The sequence below is a fragment of the Drosophila hydei genome, unplaced genomic scaffold (assembly GCF_003285905.1).
Source record: "Drosophila hydei strain 15085-1641.00,03,60 unplaced genomic scaffold, DhydRS2 tig00000339-arrow-arrow-pilon, whole genome shotgun sequence".
NCBI lineage: Eukaryota > Metazoa > Arthropoda > Insecta > Diptera > Drosophilidae > Drosophila > Drosophila hydei.
The window spans coordinates 479,224-500,742 of record NW_022045712.1 but is presented as its reverse complement, the minus strand read 5'-3'; the positions used below and the strand labels follow the sequence as shown (position 1 = coordinate 500,742).

The following is a 21,519-nucleotide window of genomic DNA, read 5'->3' as shown; positions in this document are numbered from 1 at the left end:
TTGGACTATATAAATTAATTTAAATATATTCCCATATCTTTATAGATTTTTGTTATATATATTTCGCAAGTTATATATTTTGCAAGCGCCAAAAAAAAAAACAAATTGAAAAAAGTCAAAGAAATAATATGGAAATGGTTAATTTAAGCCGAAATGTAATTTGCCAAAGGAATGCGGCGACGTGACCCCGCCAATGCCCAGCAGATGGCGCTTCAAAGCTAAAAATGCGGCACAAAAGCTTTGCGCTATCAATTTGCAATAATATGAGTATGTGTGTGTGTGCTTGTGCGTGTGTGTAAACACATCAAAACGACTGTCACAACAAAGCGACAAGAGCCAAAGTGAAAATTGTCAATTAAAATATTAAAAAAGAAAAGAAGAAAATATATTTCAGTACTCACACACATATAAGTATACATATATATGCATACAAGTGCAAGTTTATGCGTGTACTGTGTATATAGATAAATGGCTAGTGGTGTTACCAATTTGGCGATTTGGTTTTTGGTTTTTGGTTTTCCTTGTTTCCGTCTGTCTGTGTAAAAGATCAAAGGCACTTAATGGCCCAGCTGAGTGTGACCGTTTGCAGCGAGGTCGGGTGAAAAGGGGACGGAGGGTTGGTGGTGGTGTGTGTGAAGGCGCCATTTGGGTGGCAGGAAATCCGTTTTGGGCTTTTGGCCTCAAACTTGACGCGACTTTAATTGACGAAAGGGGCAAATGGGAAAAATCAACAAAAGTGTAAAAAATCAACGAGACAAACAACACGCACACACGCACACACAACCGCACACAGACGCGCACACGCACACAAAGAAGAGTTGGCAAAGCAGAACGTAGCAGCAGCAGCGGCAACAATATGCAAAATTAAATAAGATGACGCGAATAAAAAAGCGCCAACAATAACAGTTACCAACAGCAAAAGCTGCGCCAAAAGTTCTTTCTCACATTTATTAAACAAATTACGCGAACACGGCACAAAGCAGAGAAAATATGCGATAAATAAATACACATAAGCATACAAAAACACACACACATGCCAGTATGTGTACATGCATGCACAATTAATAAGCGAACCAAATAAAAACAACAACAATGCAGAAAGAAAAGAGAAAGCAAGCAATGCAAAAGAAACATCGTCCGGAAGTTTCTAACAAACAAATTCGAATTGAGCTTGGCGAAAGAAAGAGCAAAAAAGGGAACGCATGGAAAAGACAGCTGAGTGTAAAGTGTAGAGTGTAGAGTGTGGAGTGTAGAGTGCGTGCGCTATTTTTGCTCATTCTGTATATGTTTCTGTGGGAGCAGAGTTGGAGTGCAGGCTAGCGACAAGCATAACTTCAATTTGGCACAGTGAAACACTAACAACAACATGATAAGTGATGACGATGACATTTCAACGCTAATTAAAATAATAATAACAATAACAACAGTATCAACCACAGCAACAATAACAGTTGGCACTTCAAGCAGCCAGATTATCTGTCGTGTATGTGTGTGTGTTTAAGTATATAGGTGCATATGTATGTACATATATGCCAGAATGTTTGTGTGTGGGAGAGTCAATCGTTGCGCGAGCTTCAATTTGCTGCTCGCTGTTGTTGTTGCTGCTGCTGTTTTGTTGTTGTTTTTGCTGCCCGTCTCGCTACGGTAATATTGCCACTTGCTCGACTTAAGCTCGCGCTCTCTCACTGCCTCTCCCGCTAACCGTCCAATACGGCTATGTTTCTTTTGTCGCTGATCCGCAGACAAAGTCGTGATTTACAGTGAGACCAGATAGCAAACTATTTCAAATACACATTTCAAGCGTTTCATGCAGACAAACGTGCATGCTCTTTATTGCAAGTCAAATTAAATGTAATAAATATAATTAAATCTAACATAATTATTAAGTAATAATAATGAAATATGTATTTATCTTGACTCGTGCTCTATCTTACTTCTCAGTTTATTTTGGAATTAGAAACAGTTTTCTTCGTATTATTTGATCAATTTCTAAGTCTCTTAAAATTTTGTTTTGCCCCACTGTGGCTATGTTTGTAGCTTCTCTTCCACACATGCTCACACAGAGCTATATACATATATATATATAAGCAATTGCCATTGCAATTAGCAGCTCAACTTGAGTGGAGAGTTGAAGGTGGAGTGAAGTGGCTCAAAAGCTGCAGCTTGAGCCGTTGTCTATGTGTCTGTGTGTCTGATGGGCTCGTTGATTAATTTCTTTTTTATGCAAACTAAGCGGCTCTCGTCGCCTTGTGTGTTGGTGTATGTGTGTGTGTAGTGCAGGTGACAAAACCAGTTGCCGATTATTCGATCTGTAACTGTAACAGCGGCAACTGAGGGGGGGCTTTAAGTGGGGACTTTTTTGGGGTGTTTCGCTTACCCTGCGCATGCAGCAGCGGGTGATGCGGTGGCATTGGTATTGCTGCTGGCAGCGGCGGCGGCGGTGGCTGCTGCTGCTGTTGCTGCGTGTGATGCTGATGTGGATGATGCGGATGGTGATGTGTATGCGGATGCGAATGCGGATGTGAATGCGGATGATGATGATGATGCACTGCAGCGGCCAGCTGATGGGGCATAAAGGCTGCGGCCACAGCTGCGTGTGCATTGAAATACGCCATGCGCGAGGCTGCGGCCATGGTTAGCTGTTGTTGTTGTTGTTGCTGCTGGTGATCCCTAAAATGTTGCTGCTCCAAAGTAGCCAAGCTGCCTACTGTTGCTGTTGTTGCTGCTACGGCTGCTGCTGCTGCCAAGTTGCCGTTGCTGCCACTGTTGCTGTTGTTGTAATGCGCTGTATTTGTTGCTATCGTAGCTGGTGTTGTTGTTGTTGGTTTTGGCGGCGTTGGCGTTTCGCGCGCGTTGCCAGTTGTTGCCGTTGTTAAATCGGTTGGCGTTTCGCATGTTGCAGCTGCAGCTGTTGTTGCTGTAATTGTTGTTTTAGTGGCACTTGTAGTTGTTGTTGCTTCTGCTGTTGTTGTAGTTGCTGCTGCCGCAACGGCCAGGCCGAGCAGCTCTTGTATGGCAAATGGCGAACGCTGCGGCATTGCGCTCGCTCTCTATCTCTCTCTCTCTCGCCCTACCTTGCTCTCTTTTACTCTCTTTAATTAGTTATTAGTAACTGTGACGAGTTCAAATTCGAATTCGAATTCGAAACGCTTCCCAATATTTTGGACTGCTTCGCAAAATCGCAAATGTATTCGACTGTTGTTGCTTTTGTTTTATTTTGTTTTGTTTGCTTTTAATTAAAACAGTACTTCAAAGCTTTGGCCACTTGCGCTCTCTTTGGCGCGCTGGCTGTTGCTCTTTAGCTATCTCTCTCTCTCTCGTTCGCTCTCTCTCTTTCTGTGAGCTAATATGCCGGCTGCTCGTGTGTTATTTGTTCGTCTATGTGTGTGTGTGTGAGTGTTTACAGCTATCTGTAGGCCGGCAACAATAACAATCGTGTATAACTGCACTTAACACTAAAAAAATGATTTGTGCTGTTGCTGTCGTTGTTGATGTTGCTGTTGTTGTTATTGCTGACAATTTGCTCGCGTTTGTCACGCGTTGATTTTATTTTTTCTTGTTTGTCGCTTGTGTCGCCTGTCGCAAAAACACACAACAAATTCGCAATAATTTCCACGTTAAACTGTTGCCTGACTTAATGTGCAGCAGGAGTTTTGTCGTCGCCATCGCCATCGCCGTCGTCGTCGTCGTCGTCGTCGTCGTTGTTGTAGTCGTCGTCGTCGTCGTCTACGTCGATGCCTGCCCCAGCTTTGGTGGTTGGGACCTACTGGCTAGAAAGTCGCTGAGCGGTCCATCCAACGGTGGCATGCAACGTGCACGGGCAACGGCAACGGGATTTTTTTAGCCTGACTTGATCCTTGGCAGCGACGTTGCCGACGCTGTCGCTACTGTAGTCGTTGTCGTCGCAGCGCTGCTGCTGCGCCGTCCGCGTCGCTGCTGCGGAACGGTAAACCAACGCTAGCTTCAGGGGCGGCGTCTGTTCACTGCCGCAGCACTAGCTGTGCCGCTCACACACATTAAGTCAGACGGCGTGCGCGTTAGTGTGGCAATTTCCCCTGCATAGTGACTAAGCCCAACATGGCGCATGTGCGCAACAACATTGCGTGTGTGTGAGCGGCACAGCTGCTGCCTGCCAGCGTTCGGCTAGTTGAGCCGCTCTAACGCACACAGTACTTCCAGTTAGCTGGAAGGCTTCCAGTCGTTCAACCAGTTTTGCTTGTGTGTGTGCGCCGAGCTACGCAAGTGTTGGTGCACTTTTGAGTGTGTGTGTGCGTAGTGCCCATTTTGTATTGTTTGTGGTGTTGGCTGTCGCTGCCGCTGCCGCTGTCGCTGTCACTGTGCTGCTGCCGTCGCTGCGGCCGTTAATGGGGTGGGATCTGCGGCAGCGGTAAGTTTCGGCTCGTTCAATGAAGGACGCCAATTTATAGCCGAAAAGGAAAAAAAAAAACAAAACATATAAAATGAGCTGAGCAGGAGTTGTAAAAACTACGTGTAGCAGTTGATGTTATTGTTGTTTGTTTAGTGGGCCGCACACTAAAAAAGCCGTCTAATTAAAATGTTGCAGAGCTCTCACCATGAAAATGGCCAAAAGTAACTGTTCAAACAAGGCGCACAGCTGGCGAAGCGAACATCAAGCTAGCCGATCATGACATACTCCAATTCAATGGCAAATAGCAAGCAATGTGACAACTACAATTGCCAGGCACTTGGCAAACGCAACGGTGCTTTTGTCATTACCGAATAAGCGTCGCTTCAAACGGTTTTTCTCACGCCCACACGCGCCATTAGCAGCCGCTATAGCAACTGAAACGTCAGCCCACGCGCGAGCTTTTTTCGCCGTAAGTCTATTAAACAATCGAAATGCCAAAGCTACAATTACAACAACAATGAATAGCGCTCTCACGACAAAACTTCGCCGTCGCCGTCGTTGCTGTCGTTGTCGTCGCCGACTCTTTGTCTACGACAGCGGCAACGCAGTCTAGAGACGTCTGCCGAGGCTAGCTGTGCGAGGGAGATGGCCAGCGCCTAGCACTAGATTGGCTGCGACGTGAGAGCGAGCGAGCGACCCAACGATCGCGCTTAACTGCGTAGCTCGAGAATGCGTCGCGGCGTAATTCGATATTTTTCTGCGCAGGTTGTGCGATCCTGGCTGGAAGCGAATATGGAATGTGGAATGTGGGAAGCAGATCGGGGAAGGGGAAATATTGAATGTGCATGATTCACGATTTAGGAATTTTTAATGCGAATTTTCCCATATTTCTAAGCGCTTATTGTTAATTAACTTTGCAATTAAGGACAATGCCAATAAGAAAATACGAAAATCTCAACTACAATTCATTTTCTGTCAAAATATAAATATTGAATTTCCTCTAATCCCAATAATGATGTCTATGATGATAATGATGATAACGATGATAATAAGCGCTTAACTGGTAATTCGATATGCTGGCATAGTTTTCATATTAGGCAGCAACAACAACAACAACAACAACTTTCAGCTGGCGATCATTTGGCTACACTTCAAGCCAGCGTGTGTGTACGAGTGTGTGTGTTGTGTGTGTGTGTGGATGTCCTTAAGCCGTTTGTCCTTCAACTAGCAGCTTTGTTTTGCAAATATTTTGACGTGCGATTCTCACAGCGCTTAACAAAACATACCTGAAATCATTCTTTCATTGTGTATACCCTGTTCGCCAACTGGCAAGCGGGTATACACAAATACACTCTTTAGAGCACAAAACGATATACCCTGTTGAGCGAGATAGCTTGATCAGTTTGACAGTGGCTCGGCCATTGTTCGCAGGGTATATCATAGTCGTTCATCTTCGTTGCTTTGTGGCTAAGGCTATGTCCGACATACAGGGTGCCTCGAGTTGTCAGTGTGGTAGTCGAGTGGCCGACAAATGATTCAATTATCGCTTTAGCACTCAAGTGGAGCGTTTCAAGTGCGAAAGTTGCCCAAAAACACAACGAAGAAGAAGAAGCAGATGGAGAAGCAGCAGCAGCAGCAGCAGCAGCAGCAGCAGCTGAAGTTCGAGTTTCGAATTACCAAAAAAAAGGGGGGAGGTGAGGAAAACGAGCGACTGTCAATTATGTTTCGAGTTGTATTTGAACTACTCAGCGATTGTGGCAAACAATGCGACAAAGCTTAATTATTAACGAATCAAGTTCAGTTGGAGAGAGGGGGACTGAGAGAGAGAGAGAGAGGTAAGAGGACACGGAGAGAGATTAAAAGTAAGATAAGGAGAGAGAGACACATACAGACATTAAGAGAGAACGAGAAAGTAGGAGATGAAAAGAGAGTAAGACAGATGGAGCAAGAGAGCTGGAATGAGATATAGTCAGAAATGAACAGAGAGAATGAGAGAGAAAAAGTAAGAGAGGGAGAAAGTTGAAAGAAGAAATAGAAACTAGAAAAGAAATGAAATGAAATAGAGAGGGATAGCTAGAGAGTGTGATCAAAAGAGAGTGAGAGAGACAAATAGAGAGAGATGAACGATTGATGGAGACAGTGAAATAAAGAGGGAGTGAAATGGAGTAAGATCAAGAGAGAGAGAGAGAAAGAGAGAGTGAAATCGAGCGACATCTATGAATTGTTCATTTTATAATTTATGTGAAGATTGAGCTGAATTTGTTTAGCCTTTGATACATATCTTGTTCAGCATTAAAGTAGAGTAGAGCTTTAACTTCTTCTTTAAACTTAAACTTAGACCTTAGCACTTAAAGCGCAGTAGCTGCCAGCAGACTCCGAAACCTTTCTCCATCTCCTATGCCGCATAGCAACTTCTTTCCTTTCCTTTAATGCAACACGATTTGAATAGGTGTCAAATCTTTCGATAACAATTTCTAGCTTCTCACAAAGATAAATCTTATCTATAGCTAGATCATATAGTCAAGACTCTTCAGATGGGCTGCTGCCTTTTGTATCTGTAAGGTTTGAGCAGCATAAGAGAGAAACAGAGTTTGCTATCTCTCTCATTATATATATATATCTATAAATAGAAGTGTTACATGCTGCCTTAGATAGCCAAAATACCCTGTAGAAATGCTTCTCAAATTGAACTAAACAAAAGAGTGAAAAAAATATTAATAAACTTGAAGAGCTTTTGTATAACTTGCCAAAATGCCATTGTTCAAATGGTTTGTTGCTGTTGCTGTTGTTGTTGATGTTGTTGTTGTGTAATTAAGTTGTTTCGCTGCTGGACAGCTGAACACATAATGAACGCATCTCTTTGGATCTCTTCGATGGCTCAGCTGTCGGCCATTTTGTTGTTGTTGCTGTTGTTGTTAGCCATAAAAGCCCATTGAACATTGAGCATGAGCGGGGCATATTAGCTACGTGCATGGGCATGTGACTGATGCTGTCTGAGTGGATCAATTTACACTTACAGGTTTGAAACCTAAGAAAGAAAATTAAAGAAAGCGCAAAAGTGAAAATTATTTTATAAGAATATAAAAAATATAAAATAATTTCAGATTTAGTGTGGGCAAGTCTTTAAAGACTTTTTGATGATTTTGCAAATGACATAATTCACTTTTTAAGTTATGGAAAATACATTTTAAATATTTAGAAAAGTCAACAAAAATTGGAAAATGGAAAATGTTTGACCTTTTCTGTTTTAATCGAATTTTGTTAAGGTTTGGAATGCGCTAAGCAATTTGCTTGACGAAGTAGAGTAGCTTACAGTCGACTATTCAATAGAGAGAGAGACGGAGAGAGCGAGAGTGAGTGAGCGAGATAGCAATCACGATAATATTTTTGTCACACATTTGTTGCTTTTGTTGTTATTGTGGCTGTCCAGCGATTAGTTGAGGCCTTAATTTGACGCACAATGCCAGCTGAACAACAGCGACAACAATAGCAATAACAATAATAATTATAATAATATATATAATCACAATCGAATTCGTGTTCGCTTAACTATTTAATTGAATAATCAATCAAATCAAATGATGCGTGGTTCGCCGTTCGCTCTGAGTGGCTCTCGGCGTGAACCGGTTCGAAAGTGGTACAGCGCGACGACTTGAAGACACGGCCATGCACGACTGCCGACTATGCCCTAGCATATACGATATACGATATACGATATTCGATATACGATATACGATATACGATATACGATATACGATATTCGATATACGATATACGATATACGATATACGATATACGATATACGATATACGATATACGGTATACGATATACGATATACGATATACGATATACGATATACGATATACGATATTCGATATACGATATATGATATATGATATACGATATCGATATACGATACATCGGCACACTTTAGTCTTATATACGCTCACTCACTCCATTTGACGCATGCAACTTAGTTCTCTGCTGTGAACTAGCTCACAAGGACCACTAATATGCCCCACCCCGCGCTGTCTATGCAGGGTATACGAAGCGTATTGAGGACATTTTGTATTAGCTCTCGATTGATGCCAGCGTCAATAATTAAATTTCAGTTCGATTTTTCAATTATTTAATTGTTCGCAACGTGAGAAAATTAATTTCTGCAAAGGTGAATGAATGCGAGTTGAACAAACTAACAATTGTCGAAGTAATTAATTATTAGAAATTAATCAAGAAATATTTCCCATGAGATAAGCCGAAAAACTCTCTCTCGATCTCTGAGCGTAGCATCGCACCTTGAAGCGCGGCGGGGACATGAGTTCGAGTCCCACCGCTGGCCAAAGGCAATAAATTAATTCATTTCGATTCTTTTGATCGGATTCAGCTTGTTGCCATTCGAGCAGCAAAAGTCCTTCGTATAAGCCTCACACACAGCTCAGCTACTGCTCAAGTTTTTGCTGTAATTATAAGTGTTTAGCTTACAGGGTATCTGCAAGTCGCTTATTAGCTTACTTTCTATTAGTTTCCCTTTCATTTGCTCTTTCAATTTAAATATTTAATCCGCATTCAATTGGCTTCGGCTTGGATTTTTGTGTTTGCTTTGCGACTTGATTTTTGCATTGCGCACAGATGGCGCCACTGTGCAGTTTATGGCTAATTTTGCGGCTGGTTTGTGTCTCGGCTAATCGTTGTTCCAGCGCAAAGCTAATTAAAACTTTCATACAATAGTTCTTCAATTAACAGCCAATTAGTAATGAAACGAGCTTTGCGCTTTAAACTGTTAGGCATTTTGAACCCTTAAACATTACAATCGGATAAAACGAAAAATAAACCAAAACAATGGACTAGCTGTTATTGAAGTTGTTGGAGATTAGTCGGATTAGTAGGAGATTAGTTGGAGCTTAGCATAACCATTTTTATTAGTATTCTTATTAGTATTATTGTCATTGTCATTGTAATTGTCATTGTCATTGTCATTGTCATTGTCATTGTCATTGTCATTGTCATTGTCATTGTCATTGTCATTGTCATTGTCATTGTCATTGTCATTGTCATTGTCATTGTCATTGTCATTGTCATTGTCATTGTCATTGTCATTGTCATTGTCATTGTCATTGTCATTGTCATTGTCATTGTCATTGTCATTGTCATTGTCATTGTCATTGTCATTGTCATTGTCATTGTCATTGTCATTGTCATTGTCATTGTCATTGTCATTGTCATTGTCATTGTCATTGTCATTGTCATTGTCATTGTCATTGTCATTGTCATTGTCATTGTCATTGTCATTGTCATTGTCATTGTCATTGTCATTGTCATTGTCATTGTCATTGTCATTGTCATTGTCATTGCCATTGTCATTGTCATTGTCATTGTCATTGTCATTGTCATTTCGCATGATCATTTCATTATTATCGTTATCAAAATGATAAAATAAAATCATATATTCAATTTTAATCTATATAAAGTCGAGCTCCACATATATTCGTCTATGGACACAGCAGTTCGTCTCCCTCCCGCCTGCATTGCTTAGGGATTATTTTGTATATTGTTATGATTTGAATTTGACATTTTCGTTTTTTTACTTCCCTTTGAAATGTTGCTCTATGCAAATCCATCAAAGCATTTTGTGTCCATCAATGGCTCATTAGCACAGCGCTGGCCAACCCTTAAGCTTAAGCTGAAGCTGAAACAAGCCCAACTACCCCGCCTCCTGCTGCTCCCCGTCCCCCGTCCCCCGCCTCCTTCTCCTACTCATTCAGCCCCTATTCATGCAGCGCAGTAATCAAATTTGCGTCATGTCGCATACTTGAAAAGTTTTCTGATTTGAAAATTAACAAATAAAATGCCACAAAGACGAGAAGCAACAGAAAAAAAATGTAAATTTCAATGAGCAACATAAAGAGAGCGAGCGAGCGAGCGAGCAAGCTAGACAGGGTCGGCAAGCGAGTAAACGAGTGAGAGGGAGAGGGAGAGCGCGCAATTGCAAATAAATTGAAGTAATGATGGCAGCCGGAAACGCCTGCAATTTGCCACAATTGAAAGTGGCTGCCGCTGACGGTGGCGACGGCGGCGCCTCCTCCTCAGCCTTGCTGCAGCTTCAAGTTGCTGCGTGCCCCTCTCCCTCTGCCTCTGCCACTGCTGCCTGCCATTTTTTCCCATTTTTTTTTTCAGAGTTCTCGTATGGCTGCTCTTTGAGCTGCGCCCCTTTTTGTGTTTTTTTTTTGGGTTGGCTGCAACCGCCACCGCCGTCTACTCTGCCCGCTTGCACTCACTGCCAGCTGCGAGCTCAGCTGTTGTTGTTGCAGTTGTTGTAGCTGCTTTGCATAACTCGCAGCTGGGCGGGCATTTGATTTGATTAACACACGGCACAAGACTTCCATCATCATTAGCGAGCCACACACACACAGCTCGTGCAGCTCTTTGCCCCTCTCTCTCTCTCTCTCAGCTTAGCTTTCCAGTTGCCCGCTGAGCACTTCTTCCGTTACACTTCAACTGTAAATCAAGAGTCAGCCATTTTGCTCTGCATGTGTGCATTTCGCTCTTCCTAGCTCTCTCTCCCTCTCTCTCTGTCTCACTCACTCTGCCATCGCTTGGCCTAACTAATTTTTTACACCGCCTTCCAGCCGCCTGTAGCGCCTTTATGGCTCTTGCTTATTTTCTAATTTACGCAGCCCAACTACAACTCCCACCCCGCGCCCCTTATTACCAACCCCCATCCCCTGCTCCCTCACTCATTGTCTGGCTTTTGGGCTACACACACACTTCACACACACACACACGCACACCCTTGTCAGCTCTTGAGCCAACACTCAAGTGTTCTCGAATGATAAATCATTTTTTTTCTTTTTTTTTTGTTTTTTTTTTTTTCGTTGCGCCGGGCTCAATTTTCTTTGAAACGTTTGAAAATTAGTGCAGATAATCCTATTAACATATTTAACTGCCATGATTTGTCTAAAAGTTCAACAAGAAGAAGAAGAAGAAGAAGATGAAGAAGCAGAAGAAGCAGAGGAGGGCACATTTATTACTTTATTATAATATTATTAGTAGAATAATAATTGCTTTCAGCTGTAGAGTACAGTACATAAGATGAGCTGCATATATGCGAGGTCTGCTCAAAAAGTATTGCAAACTTTGTGTAATTTTTAAAAGTTGTTTGTGGCCTTCAAAGTGAGCCTCGTCAGATCGAATCCTCGGAGCTTGCATAGCTACTCCTTCGTTTGCCGTCTTTAGCTCCTCAGCTGCTGGCAGCAGCTGACGGACCTCTTCAGTTTTGGGAACAAGAAGATTTTGGCTGCGACTTTCCGAATTTGTATTAATTAAATTAAACTTGTCTTAATCAGATTTTGCTCAGTACTCAGATCTTCAGATATAACTCAACAGCAGCCATTGACAATATCTGCTCAGAGCTAATGGCTCAGCTTTGCCTTCGATTGAAGTCTTTGAAATCAATTCAAAAATTTCGAAGTGATTCAAAACTGTGGTTTTGCGTTTGGGTTCAGCTGTTCCTTGACGGTTCGCCTCATAAATTATCTCCCACTCAGAGTCAGAAAGTTCGTATCCCATTTGCAACTCTGTTAATACTTACATGATTGTTCAGTACGAAAAACTTGTTTTTTTTTTTCCAAATTTGTTTTTCAACTTTTAATCCTACGCCTTCTGCTGCCCCGCCCCCTACAGCTGTTAACGCTTTCACTTCAAGTTTTCGCCTCGCTTTGTCGCTTTGAAATGGCTCGCATCGCCCCCAGCAAATGGTGTAAAATTCGCAAATTGATTTCCCGCTCCACGCGACAACATCAAAAACAAAAACAAATGCAAAAAAAAAATATATATATATATAACAAAAACAAACAATAATAAAAAACGCTTTGCTTTGATTGCAAACAAAAATTAATCAAAAATTCGAAGTGAAAAAGGAAAAAAATTGCGAAATTGAAATATGGGAAAAGAAAGGGCCGACAGCTTGGCACTGGCCTGCACTCTTTCTGCTTTGGCCTTCGCTTTTGGGTAGGCTGGCCACGCAGCCACGCCCCTTCTGGATGCTTACCCAATTCAAAGCCGAAGCCGGTGCATCAATGCCAAGTCCTCGACTGCAGTCGCCGCTCGCCTCTTGCCTCTCGCCGCTCAATGATTGCCTTCGGCTCACTTTTTTGCCAGATGTTCGAGCGAAATGTCAAAGTTCATGTCAAGTAAGGCTGAATCGGTGCCAAAACATCTTGAGTGACAGCTCCACAACACAGCTATGAGTGCTGGTTCTGACTCAGTTTGCTGAACAAGTTCAATTGTTCATTTTGAACAGCAAATAGTTCTAGTTCCGTTGAAAGAACAAGATCAATTGTTAAAACTGCCTTGGTTTGAAATCTAGTTCAGTTTTCATGAACAAGTTCAGTTTTCATGAACAAGTTCAGTTTTCATGAACAAGTTCAGTTTTCATGAAAAAGTTCAGTTTTCATGAACAAGTTCATTTTTCATGAACCAGTTCATTTGTTCCAATGAACAAGTTCATTTGTTCACTTTGAATACTCGTTCTCGGATCAAATGAACAAATTTAATTTGCATTGCTGGCAATGCCAGTTTTGTTCTAATGAACAAGTTCAATTGTTCTCAGTTGGCTTTAATGAACTAGTTCAACTGCTCACTTTGAATTCTCGTTCAGTGCAATGGGCAGTTGCATATGGGTCGTTGGCAATTCCAGTTCACTTTGATGAACCAGTTCACGAACGATATATACTAGTTAGTTGAATGGTTCGTTTTTGTCACTGACTCAGTTGATCATGCTGCTTAGCTGAATGACTCGAATGCACAGTATAAAGAACTTTCAAAAGAACGTCTTATGCTAGAGTGAACTAAATTGGTTCACGGTTCACTAAACTGGTTCCATAGCTAAATTAAATTTAATGGAAAAAGTTTACAGTTTTTCTGTTCTGCGAATTCTTCTACAGCTACAGACAGAGGCCGAAAAAGGTGTGATATATACGTATATATATAATACAGGGTATATATATTTGTATATATTTATATATTATTTATATATATTTATTATTTATTTATCATATATATTAATTATTTAGCTGCATTTATTATGAAGCAGAAGAAATTTTCTTTAGCTAAGACTTTGTTTTTTTGTGCTCAAGTTTCGCATAAGGTGAACATGTGTGTGTGTGTGTGTGCTCTGATATGAGCAAATGAGAAACTGGCAACTAGAAATTGCAGGCAGTGGAGCATGCGAAGGCGCTTGGGGGATTGGGGGTCGGGGCGTTGGGGCGCCGCACACGCAATGCGCCGAGTTGTTAAATGTCGCTCGCGCTGTGCCTTGCGTGTCCTTCGTTGGGTTTCCACTTGGCTGGGGCGCTGCTGCAGGATTTGTGGTGCAAATGAAGCTGCCTCGACCGTAGCACCTCTGCCCCCCCTATGATAATGATAATGATAATGATAATGATAATGATGAGGCTGATTTGGCTGGCTACACGCGCTGCCTGCCTCGACTGTTGCTGCTGCTGCTGCTGCTGCTGGGTGTGAATTTTCATTTCAATTATGCAAATACGACAAGTGAGTAAAACAAAGCGCCACGCCCACATGTGGCAGTGGAGGCAGTGAGGGGGCGTTAGAGCTGAGAGATGTGGGCGCGCCTCACGCCATTTTGTGCAACAATAGGAAAATGCAGGCTGAAAACCGCAGCAATTTGTGGCTGCCGCTCGTTGCTAGTAACAACAATGCACAGCACTGGCGCACATACACACACACAACAACACTAACACACAGTAGCACACACACATGTGTGTGACTGCCGCGGAATTTTGCAATTTGTGCATAATAATCATGATAATAATTATCACACATATTTGTGTGTGTGTGTGTGTGTGTGTGTGTGTGTGTGTGTGACTGCTGTCCCTCAGGCCAGGGCGTTGGCGTTAAGCAAAAAAATAAAAGAGACAAAAAATGAGAGTAGAAAAAAAGGAAATTTGTTCACAAAATGCGGCAAAAAATTAAAAAATACCTTGCAAAGCGTTGAGCAGCTCAGCTGTGAAATACCCTGTAAAGCAAAGCCCAACAACAAAGTGAAGCATTGATGTGCTGCGGCTCAAAAGTTGAGCTAAGGGAACTATGAATTGAAAACAGTAGACAGAGAGAGCTAGACAGAGCTGGAGAGTCTCTTGAGACAGAGAGAGTTACAGAGAGAAAAAGAGATATGTAGAGAGTGAAGATAGAGAGAGAGTAAGAAGTCAGAGTTAGAGATAGATAGAAAAATAATCTATCTGTTTTATATAGGTAATATAGTCTGGTATCTAATACTTGTTCGTTATTATCTGCCTTTTCCGATTGTTCTATCTCTCTCTCTTTCTCTCTCTGCTCGTCTCCAGGTCCTGGCAGCAGCTGATCCTATCGAGTCAAAGTGAACTGTCTCAATTTTCATTCATTCTATAATTTTATCTCTGGGAATACCCATTGAAAAGTGTCAATAGAGTTGCTCATTTTCCCTTTCCCTTAAGCACTCTTCAGTTGCTTATCTGTTCTCAGCTAACAGCTGCACTTTACAGGGTATGCACGACTAGAACCAAGCAATGTTCAGCTGGGCAAGGAGGCGTGGCTGCTGGCTATGGCTATGAATGTGGTTGTGGCTGCTGCTGCTGCTGCTGCTGTCATGTGTCTGGTTAATTGCGGTGGTGGCTGCCAGGCCAAATAAAGAGAAAAGGAAAGAAAATGTTGGGGTTTGAGCCTGGGCCTGGGCGTGGCAGGGGGCAAAGAATGGCTGGAGTTGGGGGAGCATTCGCGTCCTGTTTCCCACTTGTGAGAATTGTGCAATTTTCAATTATTTCTTGCAAGTTTTTTGCATGTGCAGCAGGAGGCTGCAGCGACCGAGAGACTGCGAGTCTGGGAGACCGAGTGACTTTGCATAATTATAAGCTGTGATTGCGAATGCGATTCGGCCAGCCATGAATCGTAATTACAGTGCGTGTGCGCCTAAAATTATGCAATGGTCTGATTATTCAGTTGCCACAGAGCACATAGTTCGTTAACGAACCTCGAACCTCGACCGTGCGAAGGTTCCTAATCCAATACGATGTGACAGCATTCAGCACAATCTTAGTCTACATAGGTACATAGAGAGTATCTGGATTCTATAGGACTGTAGAGTCTGTAGTGCTTCTAACTTATCAGCAATAACTTGCTCAATGGCTAACGTAGGCGCATTCCTGATTCATGAGAATCACATAGAACAGCGCTGTTATTGATTGCATTTTTGAGTTGAGTGAAGTATTTAGAATTTCTATAGATTTACTTCTAGGTAATCAAATTTCGCATACTTTTTGCCCAAGACGGTATACAGGGATGCATGGAAGCCATGAGAATCGCATAGCAGGGCGATATTGACTAGCAGCAAATAGCGCTTTGCAGCTCTCTCACTGTCTGTGTGTTTTCTCTGCTCTTTCGCTGTTCTTTTTATCTGCTCTTTCTCTGCTCTTTCTCTGATCCTTCTCTCTGCTCTTTATCAGCTCTTTCTCTCTGCTCTTTCTCTGCTCTTTCTCTGCTCTTTCTCTGCTCTTTCTCTGCTCTTTCTCTGCTCTTTCTCTGCTCTTTCTCTGCTCTTTCTCTGCTCTTTCTCTGCTCTTTCTCTGCTCTTTCTCTGCTCTTTCTCTACTCTTTCTCTGCTCTTTCTCAGCTCTTTCTCTGCTCTTTCTTCACTTCACTTCACTTCTTACTATCGAAATTGAAAATTCTTCGTCTTTCCTGTTCTAGGAAATTCTTCCGAACTCTTCTCTGCTCTTCTGTGTCTTTACTCTACTGTCACAAGTGAAGAAGAATATAATGAAGAGAGTTTTAGTGAAAGTACAATATACATATTATATATATATATATCTCAAGTGGCAGTCTACAGTAGCTTAAATGTCGAGCTCTAGCTGCCAAGTCTTGGAATATCTAAATCAATAATTGTAGGCGAATGAGAGCTGAGGAGGCAGCTGGGAATCAGTTGAGTTTCTAGCTGAATCAGAGCAGATCTATTAAATAATTGTGAATTTTTATTCTCAATTATTTCTTAACTTTTCACTTCTTAACGTAACTAAGGCTAAGAAGTCGCATATAGAAATCGGACTGGAGATGATGGTGCAGAGATACAGCAGAGCTAGCTAGGCCAAGGCGTAGAGTTTGTATCTAATGCTCTGGGCATCTACGGCTAATAACAAATAAAACGAAATGGAAAAGTTGCTGAGACTTTCCTATTTTCATCGGATGCCTGCAAAGAGGAACTGAAAAATAAATGCGAGCAACAAAATGAAAAGCTGCAAATGAATTTCCAAATGAAAGATCAAAGCGACATTTTCAATTGTTGCCCATTTGCTGGCAGCGCCGAAGAGGCGTGGCAGGGGCGTGGCATAAACTGCTTAATACGAAATGTAGCAATTATGTGTGTGCTGCTGCAGCCCAGCCACTGCCCCAAGCCCGGCATCGAGCTCTGCCCTGCCTCAACCTTCCTCAGCCTCCCTCGCTCCATGCCTTATGCATATTTATTCATTTTTTCATTTACACATTTTTAATTTGAATGCTGTGCAAGCGAATGAAGCTGCCCCCAGAACACCCTCTGGCTACCTAGAAGGCGTTCGCCTTGCCGCTGCCTCCTGCTGCCTCCTCCTCTGCTCCTCTGCTCCTCTGCTCCTCCACTCCTCTCGCTGCGCAACTGTTGCCTCATTTTCTACAACAATGGCGTTGCATTATGCAGGCCATAGGCAACCCCCAGCCCCCAACCCCCAACCCCCAACCCCTTACTCCGCCCAGCGCCTGCTACATTACGTGTACTTAGCATTTCCTCAGTTTTCTATTTCGTTTTTCTTTTTCTTGCTTTTTTTATATTTTTTTGCTCAGTTGCTTTATATGGAAATCAACACACACTTGAAGTGTTGTTGTTGTTGTTGTTGATTTTTAATGAAGTACTTTTTCATTATATGTATATTACTTGTCTAAGCACACAAACACACACACAGAGATATCCCCTATGTGCACTCATATACGAGGTATTTGCCAGTGCTATGCAATTTCTTTTCATTTCCGCCTCTCGTTTGAGCCCTGCACTTTGTTATGAAATTCTCTCTTAATTTCTATTTTAGTTGTCTTTTCATGCAAATGTTGTTTAAGTGTGTGTGTGTGTGTGTGTGTATCTGTGGACACTTCATAAATTCAAATGTTTTGTGCGCACTGCTCCAATTGCTGCTTAGCAAACGAATGCACTAAAAGTTCTCCATTCAAACAATGCCTTGAAATAGTTCAAAATGAAATTTTAAACATTCCCAAGAGGATTGGGCGTATGCCCTATGAAGGGCATTACTGGGTATATTATAGAGAGCAAAGAAGCTAGACAAAGAGCGGAATATATAGAGAAAAAGAACAAGTTAGAAAGAAAGAGAAATAAAATGAGAAAAGCTGAGAAAGAGAGAGTTAAAATGATGTAGTATAGAGCGATAGAGAGAGAGAGGGATAGACAGATGAGTAGCTAAAGAGAGAGAGAGAGAGAGAGACAAAGTAAGACTATATCTGAAAGGCCAAGCATTTCAACTTGTGTTTGTGAGAATCACATAGAAGAGTCGTATAAATAGTTAAAAATAGATCCCAAAGCAGCTTGCAGCACAGTCAAGTTGACTTTTTATAATAGATCAAATAATTACATACAAAGATAGATATAGAAATAATCGCATTTGTGCCCTAATCTATATATATATTATACAGTTATATATAGAGATAAATAAAGTCTAATTGAGTAGATATTGGCTGAAGATGCTTGAAGGATAGGAGTGAACTCATTGCTCATGCTTACCCATGGGCCTAGTCATAGGACATCCATGTAGACTTGCATAACTGTAAGTTGAGGAAGGAAAGACTCTTGTCAAGCAAAGCTGCTTCAATCAGAGGATTTTATTGGGTCTGTTAGCTTTCATTGATTTGGTTCGTCTCGCGGAATTGTTTTGCTCTGCGAGCAGATCTTTCGTTTGTTGGCTTCCTGCTCGAGTGAGTCATTTGGGAATTGATCCTTTGGCTCCTGTTTGGCTCTTCCTGCGTACTTCGTTTGTTTTGCCAAAAAGACAAAAACATAAAAGGGAAAAGACGAAGGGAATATAAAGCAGAAGGGGCAACAGGAAGATTCTTTGGCATTCTTCTGTCAAAATATTTACACAACAGTTGTCAGCGCTGGATGTGTGAACAGGACATGGGACACAGGACACATTCCGCTGTCGGCCCATTGTGTGCGCTCGATCTTCCTCGCCCTCTCTCACTTCAAATGGAATCATTGTCATGGCCTCAATTACTTGTAATTATATTATTTGCAGAGCAAACACTGCCAACCGGACTCTGTTCTAATGATTTTGTTCGCCACGCCCTCTAGGTAAGCAGGATTTACGCCCACGGCCCTTCCGTGCTAATCCTGCCATCCGCTGTGAGCCAGTGCGAAGTGCCAAAGTAAATAAATAGAGCGCTCCTCGAACGGCCGCACTGACCTGCCAGCAGATTAGCATTGGTGTGACTCGCTGCCCGGACTACCAAATGGTCAGCGCTGCAGCTAAGTGGCAGAGCCGCAAGAACAACAGTTGCACCTCTAGCTGAGCGCTGAGCACAAAGCCCAAGGCGAGAGGCTGCTCTTCAAGTGGGCAGTCCACTCGACAGCTGAAACTCTCTTTGTCTAAAGTCAGAGAGCACTGGGCGACGACAAATTAATCCCTTTACGTCTAATTAGTTCCCGGCCAAGAGGCCCATTGGCAGCAAAGAGCATTCTATTGAGCAGCTACCTGCGGGACTCTCAATGAATATTCCAATTTCATAAATTTATTTATTGAAGCTTCGATCGATATTGCGCTTTGTGCAGTTGTCTTTCCCTCAGCTTAGTTGTTCTCTGATTTGTCGCTCTCCCTCTCGCTCATTGCTTTTCTCTCTTATTGCAGTTCAATTTTCAATTCATTTCTCTCTCAGCCCAATCTACAATCCCTTGCGTTTCCTTACTTTACCCATCACAGGGAGCGAACTCTCTCTCATCTTTTATGTGTTTCCCATCTATCTCCCATCTATCTCTCATCTATCTCTCATCTATCTCTCATCTATCTCTCATCTATCTCTCATCTATCTCTCATCTATCTCTCATCTATCTCTCATCTATCTCTCATCTATCTCTCATCTATCTCTCATCTATCTCTCATCTATCTCTCATCTATCTCTCATCTATCTCTCATCTATCTCTCATCTATCTCTCATCTATCTCTCATCTATCTCTCATCTATCTCTCATCTATCTCTCATCTATCTCTCATCTATCTCTCATCTATCTCTCATCTATCTCTCATCTATCTCTCATCTATCTCTCATCTATCTCTCATCTATCTCTCATCTATCTCTCATCTATCTCTCATCTATCTCTCATCTATCTCTCATCTATCTCTCATCTATCTCTCATCTATCTCTCATCTATCTCTCATCTATCTCTCATCTATCTCTCATCTATCTCTCATCTATCTCTCATCTATCTCTCATCTATCTCTCATCTATCTCTCATCTATCTCTCATCTATCTCTCATCTATCTCTCATCTATCTCTCATCTATCTCTCATCTATCTCTCATCTATCTCTCATCTATCTCTCATCTATCTCTCATCTATCTCTCATTTATCTCTCATCTATCTCTCATCTATCTCTCATCTACCTCTCATCTATCATCTACCTCTCATCTACCTCTCATCTTTCATCTCTCCCATTATCCTTCTCCCTCTTTCCGTTATTTCTTCATTATCTTACCCATCTTATCTACTATTTACCATCTATCACCTCTGTCTTTGTCTTCCACACCATCTCTCTGCTCTCTGCTCTTCCTCTTATTCCCTAACTTTTTCCGTGCTGTTCTCATTGCCCAATTAATTGTGTGATTAACGTCAATCTGAAGACACCCACGAGTAGTGAGAGAGACAAGCTGCAAGATACAATACGCTATCTACAAGATACTTCATCCATATCAACCATTGGCAACGGCAGCCGTGAAAAGCGACGCCTGACGATGAGGCACTTGAGAATTTCCACGTTTCTCAAAAAGGCGCGAGACGAGCCACCATCGATTCCCAGCCTAGAGTTCGACTTCGGGTTTGAGTTTGAGTTCTGGGTCTGGTTCTGGGTCTGGGTCTGGGGCACAGGTGCCGCAGCCATGGCTCAGCAACTTTTTCTGTTTTTTTTTCTGCCTCATTTTTTTTTTGTTTTCCAGTGTTCAGTTTTGAGTTGGAAGTTGGCGTTGTTTTTTCCTGTCAACACGTATGCAGACTGTGTTCTTGAGCCGTGACTAAAGCGTTTCGCCTAACAAGCCGTTAACGAGCTGCCGAAGAGGACTTCAGCTCTATAGGTTCCAGTCACATGTGGCAGCAGCTCCTTGGCAATCGCGTTTAATTGGTAAATGGTTCATTTAGCAGTCAGAACCAATTATGCGGCACACACACACACACACTCACACACACACTCACACACACACACACACAGTCGCACACACTCAGCTTGCCGCTGTAAAAACAATTACAACAGTTTTTCACCTTTTTTATTAACAGCTTGTTGTTTGGCTAACGCGTCCAAAAGGAGAGCCGCAAAAGAACAGAGTGAAGAGACGAGCCGAGCTCGAGTGGCTGCAAATTGGAGATTCGTGGCTTCTGGAGCAGAGGATTGACGTATATTTTGAATTTTGAAGACAACAAATTAAAAAAAAAAAAACAACAATTACTAAAACATTTGTCGGATTTACAAACAAAAAAAAAATTAAGATGATGGTTCCCATTGGCAGCTAATGTAGAGCTATAGAGCCGCAGATGCTCGACATCTGCATGACCGGAGAGATTCTGTAAGGCATTTCAGCAGGAGTGGAACGGAGGTATGTCAGTGATCTATGTAGAGAGCAGTGTGTTCTTACCTATCTGCGTAATTTGAAGGCTGTGTAAATGAAGAAGCAAGATGCTGTGATGGCCAATAATCCAATGCTCATTTCGTATTTATTCTGATCGACGATGACGTTCCAGGCCGACTCGCACATCTCGCTGGCGTATGCCTTGGTCCAGCGCCAAGCGGTTAGCTTCTCGGCGGGAGGCGCATCGCGTATGCCAGCCCAGACCAAAAACGAATTCAACTGTTCCATGACTGTGATC

At 42.2% G+C, this 21,519-nt stretch overlaps 1 protein-coding gene across 1 annotated transcript in view; it reads right to left on the bottom strand.

The window, feature by feature from the left end:
* Positions 1 to 3,124, bottom strand: part of LOC111596742 (paired box protein Pax-6) — a gene marked incomplete at its 3' end in the record, with an annotated part of 47,237 nt that extends 44,113 nt beyond the window's left edge. The window contains exons 1-2 of the mRNA XM_030224029.1: positions 2,977 to 3,124; positions 2,378 to 2,892 (exon numbers count right to left, since the gene is read on the bottom strand). Coding sequence (XP_030079889.1) covers positions 2,378 to 2,892; positions 2,977 to 3,038 — 577 coding nt within the window. The remainder of the gene's footprint in view (positions 1 to 2,377; positions 2,893 to 2,976) is intronic.
* Positions 3,125 to 21,519: the final 18,395 nt, after the last annotated feature.